Source organism: Megascapheus bottae, chromosome 32 (assembly GCF_031878675.1).
Source record: "Megascapheus bottae isolate mThoBot1 chromosome 32, mThoBot2.hap1, whole genome shotgun sequence".
NCBI classification, from domain to species: Eukaryota; Metazoa; Chordata; class Mammalia; order Rodentia; family Geomyidae; genus Megascapheus; species Megascapheus bottae.
Window position 1 is genome coordinate 9246022 of NC_143540.1, and position 8660 is coordinate 9254681.

At 65.5% G+C, this 8660-nt stretch overlaps 1 protein-coding gene across 1 annotated transcript; it reads left to right on the forward strand.

Annotated features, from left to right (window-relative positions):
- The first annotated feature begins 3296 nt into the window (after positions 1 to 3296).
- On the forward strand, positions 3297 to 8043 carry Zbtb47 (zinc finger and BTB domain containing 47). Its single transcript, XM_090323358.1, has 6 exons — positions 3297 to 3367; positions 5528 to 7006; positions 7097 to 7244; positions 7344 to 7459; positions 7566 to 7710; positions 7793 to 8043. Exons 1-6 carry the CDS (start codon positions 3365 to 3367, stop codon positions 8035 to 8037), a joined length of 2136 nt encoding a protein of 711 aa, XP_090179484.1. The 5' UTR covers positions 3297 to 3364; the 3' UTR covers positions 8038 to 8043.
- The last annotated feature ends 617 nt before the right edge of the window (positions 8044 to 8660 follow it).

Sequence of the window (8660 nt, forward strand, 5' to 3'; positions counted from 1 at the left end):
TTGAGAGTTTCAGAAGGCGGATTGGTGGCTGGGTGTCACGCGTTCCTTTATCCTTGGCCTAGAAGAACCGAACACACAAACAGCTGTCCCGGAACACTTTGTTTTTGTTTTTCTTTTTTTTTTTTTAATGCCACATTCTTCAACAGGCAACAATGGAAGTTGAGTCTTTGAAGTATTCCTTGGTAACCATGCAGAGAAGACCGTGGCTCGTTGCACAGAGTCCTTGCAATTGGGAAGGAAAGAAATCTCGCCTGTTCACTGTTTGGGGTTCTGGCCGTGTAACCCGTACCTTTCCCTTCTTCTGCGCCTGAGGATGGGGTAGCAGAGGGATCCCCACACCACCCATCCACCCTCTCCTCCCCTCTTAGTGCACCTGCACTGACTCCACAACTTCCTCCACTCGTGCTTCTGATGACTCACAACCACCGGGCACTGCGTCCCCGCCGTGCCGTGACACACTGATGCCCTGCCTGATGAGTCGGCCCAGGACTGAGACCGGGGTGTGTGGCGCCAGCTCCATCCATCCTCCGACCTGTCAGAAACACTCGTGGCACTTCTCCTTTCTCAAGTCTTTGCGTCTTTTGAGTTCTTCCCCAAGTGTACTTAATCGCCTCAGTGCCAACCCAGCCCACCTCGCAGAACAGTGCCCCTCCTCCAGCCCGTGCCCTCCACAAAGGGGCATGCAGCGACCCTGGATGGTCTCAACTCTGCCATCTGCCTTTTGGTTTGCTCTGGGTGGGTTTTGGTTTTGATTCTACAACTGTGGCTTGAACTCAGGGCCTAGGCACTTTGCCACTTCACTTTATTTTTCACTCGAGTCCATGTCCTACTCTTTATTGAAGACAAGAGGCTCCAGGACTTCCTCTGCCCCGGCTGGCCTTCAATCTCAAGCCTCACATCTCGGCCTCCTCCCAGGGCTTGCATGACGTGATCGGCTCCAGTGGTCACGTCTCCACTGAAAAGGCCCCCGCACATGGGGAGGGGATTGGGGAGTGAGGGGGGGCTGCAGCAGTGCTGTGGAATTCTGCACCCCAGGCAGTGCTTTGCCCTAAACCAGCGAAGAAGCCCACGAAACTGCCTGTGTGCTTCTGGACACTCGGGACCCGTCCTGCAGCTTTCCCTTCGCGTTTTCTGAGGCCAGCCACAGGAATGGTTGCTCTTCAAGAGGCTCTCTTACTCTGAACTTCTTTTTTAAATAAAAGAAAGATGCTGTCCTGTGCTTCTTTATACACAAAGTGAATTGGGGGGTGGGGGGACCTATTTTATAACATCCTGTTTTACTTAAGATGATTTTGTTCCAAACGTGGAGAAAATCTTTTCTTGTGCTTACTGGCAAATTCTCTCTTTGTACCAACTCCTCCTTCCCCGAGCCCTGAAAGGGGAGAGGGCCCGGAGGCCTTGTAGAAATTAAAAGATAATGCTTCCTCAAGTGTGGGCCCACTCTTCCTGTTTGGGGTTTGTTTATTTGTTTGGGTTTTTAACTAGGTCTTTGTAACATGAGAAACAGCAACAGAACAAAAACACGGAGTCTTCCCTGCTGTGTGAAAAGTTCCGTTTTTCCCCCCAGCTGGAGTGGAACAGCCACGCACAAAGCAGCTCTGAAGCCGACATGCTGAGGAGCCTGCACACAGGTACCACCAAGAGACTTGGGGGATCCCCCCCATCCCCTCTCTGGACTGTCCACCGCCGGCAGCCTCCCGGTGGCCCCAGCATTCACCAGTGAATAGTGACCGACCCAGAAAGCCTGAAGGCCTGGCTGGCATGGTGAAGGAAGATCTCCATGGCCAGTGGAGCGGGGTTCAAAGCCCACCCGTGACCAGTGCACTTCAGCCCCTCCCCCTGGAAAATGGCTTGAGAATCTCCTCCCACTGCAACTGTGGACTGCTTTGATCTACAGGAAGATGGTTCCGGGCTGGCTGCACCCCCCACCACCTTCCAGGGCCTTGTCTCTAGAAAAAGTGGGGTTCGTGTTGGCAGGCTGGGCTCTGGAACCAGTGGGGCAGGAGGTGACCCCCAGAGGCTGCCAAGCAAGCTTGAATGCCCGGGCCCATAGTGCTTCCGCTGTAGGGACAATGGGGCAGCCTGCTGGATTAGATGAGACCCCCCCATGCTGTGTCCCTCACGGAGGCCTGGCCGGGCACGCCAGACTCCGGAGGCTGCGATCTGAAGATCTCAAAGCCAACCTGGGCAGGAGCGTCCATGAGACTCCCATCTCCCATGAACCACCAGAGAACCAGGAGCGCCGCTGTGGCTCAAGCCGTAGAGCACCAACCCTGAGTACCAGAGTGGCTCAGAGGCAGCGCCCGGGCCCAGAGTTCAAGCCCCAGAAGGGAGAGGAGAAAGGGATGTCAGCCAGGACGGACTTTGACCCCGATCCTGAGCGGCTGGGAGGACAGGGATGAGCTGGGCCCCCCCCCCCAGCCCTGACCCATCTGGGGGTTCTCCCCATTTCGCCTTCCTGGACAGAAGATCAGGCTATTTCAGGGCCTACTGCTGCCATGGCCTCAGCCAGCCTGAAGAGCCCCGGCCATCCCCAGGGAGGGGGCGGGGCCTCGCGTGGGCGTGGCCCTGTCAGGGGGTTTGGTGGATGGGGTCCAGGGTGGTCTTGGAGCCATTGTGGGCGTGGTTTGGAGGGTGACTGGGGTCTTAGGGGGTGTGGCTTGGTGAGTGGGCGGGGGAGCGGTATGGGCGTGGCTTGGGGTTGCGGGGGCGTGGTGGTGTGGGCGTGTCTCGGTGAGTGACAGGGCTGCGGGGGCGTGGTTTGGCGAGCAGGCGGGGTGGTGTGGGCGTGGCTCGGCGGGTGACAGGTCTGCGGGGGCGTGGCTTGGTGGGTGACGGGCTGCAGGGGAGCGTTGTGGGCGTGGTTTGGTGGGCGGCTGGGGTCCGCGGAGGGGCGGGGTCTGTGGTGGGCGGGGTCTGCGGGGCGGCCCTCCACCCGGGGCCGAGCCAGAGCCGCATTCCACACCGCCGGGCTCCCCGCCGAGCCCGGCCGCCCGGCCGCGGCCCTCCGCCCCCCCCCCCCCGCGTCCCCCCTCCCCTCCCCGCCCTCGGCCCCCCCTCCCGCGCGGCCTGGCCCTTTAAGCGCGGCGCGGCGCGGCCCAGCTGACGCGCGGGCTCCAATCGCCGGCCGCGCCCCCCGCCCGCCGCCGCCGCCGCCGCCGCCGCCCGCCGCCGCCGCCTCCACCGCGGCCCGGCCCGGCCCCGCCGCCCGCCCCGGCCCCGGCCCGGCCCGCGCAGCCATGGTCCCCGCGCCCTGCGCCGCCGCCCCGGCCCCCAGCGCCGCGCTGCACGGAGCCGCCCCGGCCCGGCCGCCGGGGACGGAGCCCGCCCGCGGGGCCCGGTGAGGCCCGCGCCGCCCCGCGCCATGGTACGCCGGGGACCCCGCCCCGGGGCGCCCCGGGCGCAGCTGCCCCCACCCTCCCCGCGGGCGGGCGGGCCCGGAGGGAGGGCCGCATTCCTGGGGAGGGGGAGGCCCGCCCTCGGCCGTGGAGGGGGGACGCGCTGGGGTCGGGGCCACGTGGGCGCTGGCGAGGGTCGTGGGGGGGGCGCGCGCCCTGGCCGGGGTCCCCCCGTGTGACCTTGGGCCGCCCCCGCCCCCCCAGACCAGGCGGCCTAGAGGTCCCCGGCCTGCCCCCCTCATCCCGGACTCCGGGAGTGGGTGTGGATGTGGGGGGGGGCGGGGGTCTCCCCAATACCAGGCCTGCGCCCCGGGCATGCGGGCAGGAGAGGAGGCCGCCCCGGCCATCTAGCTGGCCTTGGGGGGCTGGGGGGCTGCGTGGTGGGGTGACAGGACCCGGGGCTGGAGGGCTGCCGGGGCCCTGTGGTCTTGCAGTGTCCTGGGCTTGAACCCAGAGCCGGGGTGCTGTCCCTTAGCTTTTATCCCCCCACCCCACTTGAGCCTCAAGGCTCCATTTCCACCTTTTGGGGGGTTTGGGGGTAGTTTTTTTTTTTTTTTGCTGGTTCATTGGAGGTCACAGTCTCTAGGGATTCGTCACCCCCACCCCCAGGCACTGGCTCGGATCCCCGATCCTCCCTTCTCAGCCTCCTAGAACAACTATTTACAGGCCTGAGCCACCGAGACTCCCCAAACCCTGAGAAGATCTTGGGTATCCCCCCCACCTCCCCCCCCATGAAATGCCTGCTCTGGCAAGTCCTTCTATAAACCACATCTCCAGGCCCCAGTGACGCCCCTAGGACAGACAACCCCCGTACCCCAATCTGTGAGGCACAGAGACTGAAGGAAGAGGGGGGACAGCGCCCCCCCCCCTGCCTCCAAGTCATTAGAAGTGCAAGAAGGGCAGAAGGGCAGCCTCGTGAAACAGGGCGCCTTGGCTCACGCCTGTCACCCCAGCTGCTCAGGAAGCCGAGATCTGAGGATCGCGGTTCAAAGCCAGCCCAGGGCAGGAAAGTCTGGGAGACTCTCATCTCCAGTGAACCACCAAGAAAACCAGAAGTGGAGCTGTGGCTCAAGGGGTAGAGCACCAGCCTTGAACACAAAGAGCTCAGGGACAGCGCCCAGGCCAGAGTTCAAGCCCCACCACCAACAAAGGGAAAATAGAAAATCGGAGTCCAGTAGAGAAGGGCACGGGATTTAGAGCTATGTGTGTGTGTGTGTTTATGTTCCAGTTGTGGGCCTTGAACTCAGGGCCTGGATGCCATCCCTGAGCTTTTTGTTGCTATTGTTTGCCAGTCCTGAGCTTTTTGCCACTCTAGGTTTGGCGCTCTACCACCTGAGCCATGTCGTACCACAGCTTTGGGCTTTTTGGTGGCTCTTTGCCGGTGAGTCTCATGGACTCTCCTGCCTGGGTTGGCTTTGAACTACAATCCTTGGATCTCCTGCTTTAGGAGATTCTAAAGCCACTGGCAGTGGGGTGAGGGGAATCCTCTTTCTGAGCCTCAGTTTCCCCCACTGGTGCGCTAGGGATCTGATCCAGAGGATGAATCAGGAATCAGAGGAGGGACAGCACCACAGCTGACTGCCACGTTAGCTTGGCCGGGCCGGGATGATTTGGGACTTGGCCAGGCTTTGAGTTCAGCAGTACTGAGTTCTGGCTAGGGCCCAGAGCGGGGTGCTGTGCTAGGTTGCTGGCTCGTGCAGGACAAAATGCACATAAAGCAAGAGAACAGTGACAGTCGGCTAGATTCTCGCACTCACCAGTCCTTTCTGGAGTCTACCCCACCGCTTGCTTGCTTGCTTACATGGCGTCAGATTCTCACCAGGCAGATACTAACACATCACCCTGGACTGTGCTGCATGCACTTACTTTGTGTGTGTGTGTGGGGGGGGAGTCTTTGGCCTAGAAAGGGGGTACACAAACACTGAGCTGTATCCCCTGTAGAACCCCAGGTAAGGAGGAGGGAGGGTGGTTTGCGGGATTCGAACTCACATCCCGAGCGATGATGTTTGAACTGCGATCCTCCTGATTTCAGCCAAGTTAGCCAGGATGCCACGGGTTGATGTGTGTGCATGCGTGTGTGTGTGTGTGTGTGTGTGCATGTCTCTGATCTCCCCCACCTCCCTTCACAGTTGCTGGTTGAGAAGACCACGGACTCTCCGGCGGCCGAGTTCTCGCTGGTGGAGGACGTGGCCTTCCACTTTGCCCGTCTGATGGGCCGCCTGAACGAGCAGCGCCTGTTTCAGCCGGACCTGTGCGACGTGGACCTGGTCCTGGTGCCCCAGCGCAGCGTCTTTCCCGCCCACAAGGGGGTGCTGGCCGCCTACAGCCAGTTCTTCCACGCGCTCTTCACCGAGAACAAGCAGCTGCAGCGCGTGGAGCTGTCGCTGGCCGCGCTGGCACCCGGCGGCCTGCAGCAGATTCTCAACTTCATCTACACCTCCAAGCTGCTGGTCAACGCCACCAACGTCCACGAGGTCCTCAGCGCCGCCTCCCTGCTACAGATGGCCGACATCGCCGCCTCGTGCCAGGAGCTTCTGGACGCCCGCTCCCTGGCGTCCCCTGCGCCCCCCTGTGCCCCGTCTTCACCCCCTTATTACTGCGACATCAAACAGGAGTCGGATCCCCCGGGCCTGCCCAAGATCTACGCCCGAGAGGGGCCCGATCGCTACTCAGTCCGTGTAGAAGATGGCACGGGCAGTGTGGGAGAGCCGGCCACGGTGGCCACGGCGGCCACGGAAGCCACGGCCACGTTCAAGGAGGAGAAGGAGGCGGGTGAGGCCGGAGGACCGCCCGCTGCTGGTGGTGGTGGTGGTGGCCTGTGCAAGCTGGAGGGCCCCCCAGGAGACGCCGGGGTTCAGGGGACGACCTACAGCCGCCAGGAACAGTCACAGATCATCGTGGAGGTGAATCTCAACAACCAGACGCTGCACGTGTCCACGGGGCCCGAGGCCACGGCGGACGAGGCCACCAACCTGACGGCCGTGATGCTGGGCCGGGACTCGCTGCAGAGGACCAGGGAGGAGGAAGAGGAGGAGGAGGAGGAGGAGGAAGAAGAGGAGGAGGCTGGAGGTGGCGAAGGTGGAGAAGAAGAGGAAGAAGAAGACGAAGGTGGCAGCCAAGAGGAGGAGGAGGAAGAGGAGGAGGAGGAGGAGGAGGAAGGCCTCAGCGCACAGGAGAGCTCAGAGGACGGTGAGACACCGGGGAGCCCGGGCCCGGGGGGTCCACAGACGGAGCCCCCCGGCCGCATGGCCACGCGATCTCGAGGCCACCGGGAGACACCAGGGCCCCGGGGGGACGCGGAGCAGCGCTGTCGCAGGAGGAGGAGGAGGAGGAGGGCAGTGGTAACCACACAGCCCGGGCCCCCCACGGGGTCCCCCGATGGTGGCCCCGCAGCGGCCACGGTGGCCGGGGCGAAGCTGGAGGAGAAGCCCCCGGCGCCGCACGCCTGCCAGAAGTGCCCACGCGTGTTCAACACCCGCTGGTACCTGGAGAAGCACGTGAACGTCACGCACAGCCGCATGCACATCTGCGCCCAGTGCGGCAAGCGCTTCCTGCTGGAGAGCGAGCTGCTGCTGCACCGCCAGACCGACTGCGAGCGCGACGTCAAGGTGGGCTTCCCGGAGGAGGCGGCGGCGGCCGGGCTGGGGAGTGGCTCTGCCCCCCTCCACCAGAGCCTGAGGTCCCCCCTCCACCCCCAGTGTGTGACCTGTGGCAAGGCCTTCAAGAAGCTGTGGTCGCTGCACGAGCACAACAAGGTGGTCCACGGCTACGCGGAGAAGAAGTTCTCCTGCGAGATCTGCGAGAAGAAGTTCTACACCATGGCCCACGTGCGCAAGCACATGGTCGGTGAGTGAGCGGGGGCGCGGCCGGGCGCATGCTGGGTGCTGGCTGGCGGGGAGGGGGAACCCCAAGCGAGGGCAGCCGGCCGGGTCCCCCCCCCCCCAGCTCACACCAAGGACATGCCGTTCACCTGCGAGACGTGCGGGAAGTCCTTCAAGCGCAGCATGTCGCTCAAGGTGCACTCGCTGCAGCACTCGGGGGAGAAGCCGTTCCGCTGCGAGGTGAGGGGGGGGATCCCGGCCCCTGGGGGGTGGGCGGGGCGGGGGGCGGAGCTCCGGGGCGCGAGGGCCCCTCCCCTCCTCTCCCCCCCCCACCGTCTCCCCCCAGAACTGCAGCGAGCGCTTCCAGTACAAGTACCAGCTGCGCTCGCACATGAGCCTGCACCTGGGCCACAAGCAGTTCATGTGCCAGTGGTGCGGCAAGGACTTCAACATGAAGCAGTACTTCGACGAGCACATGAAGACGCACACCGGTGGGCGAGGGCAGGGGGGGGCGGGGCGCGGGAGGGAGCCCCGCCCCCGCTGACCCCCGCGCCGCCACCCCCCCCCCCCCAGGGGAGAAGCCCTACATCTGCGAGATCTGCGGCAAGAGCTTCACCAGCCGGCCCAACATGAAGCGGCACCGGCGCACGCACACCGGGGAGAAGCCGTACCCGTGCGAGGCCTGCGGCCAGCGCTTCCGCTTCTCCAACATGCTCAAGGCCCACCGCGAGAAGTGCCTGCGCCCCGCGGGGCCCGGCCCCGCCCCCGGCCCCGCCCCCGGCCTGGGCCCCGCCCCCGGGCCCGACGACCCCCGCTGACTGGCTCCCGCCCGGCCCCGCCTCCGGCCTGGCCCCGCCCCCGGCCTGGGCCCCGTCCCCGGGCCCGACGACCCCCGCTGACTGGGTCCCGACTCCGGCCTGGCCCCGCCCCCGGCCTGGGCCCCGCCCCCGGGCCCGACGACCCCCGCTGACTGGCTCCCGACTCCGGCCTGGCCCCGCCCACGGCCTGGGCCCCGCCCCCGGGCCCGACGACCCCCGCTGACTGGCCCCGCCCCCGGCCTGGCCCCGCCCCCGGGCCCCATGACCCCCGCTGACTGGCTCCCGCCTCCGGCCTGGCCCCGCCCACGGCCTGGGCCCCGCGCCCGGGCCCGAAGACCCCCGCTGACTGGCTCCCGCCCGGCCCCGCCCCCGGCTTGGGCCCCGCCCCCGGGCCCGACGACCCCCGCTGACTGGCCCCGCCCCCGGCCTGGCCCCGCCCCCGGGCCCAACGACCCCCCCACTGACTGGCCCCGCCCCTGGCCTGGGCCCCGCCCCTGGCCTGGCCCGGCCCCCGGCCTGGCCCCGCCCCCGGCCCAACGACCCCCACTGACTGGCCCCGCCCCTGGCCTGGGCCCCGCCCCCAGGCCTAACGAACCCCGCTGGCTGGCCCAGACCCCGCCCCC

Coding starts and splice junctions, on each gene's coding strand:
- Zbtb47 (XM_090323358.1), top strand. Junction 7,460..7,565: donor AGAAGCCGTTCCGCTGCGAG/GTGAGGGGGGGG, acceptor GTCTCCCCCCAG/AACTGCAGCGAGCGCTTCCA. Junction 7,711..7,792: donor GCACATGAAGACGCACACCG/GTGGGCGAGGGC, acceptor CCCCCCCCCCAG/GGGAGAAGCCCTACATCTGC.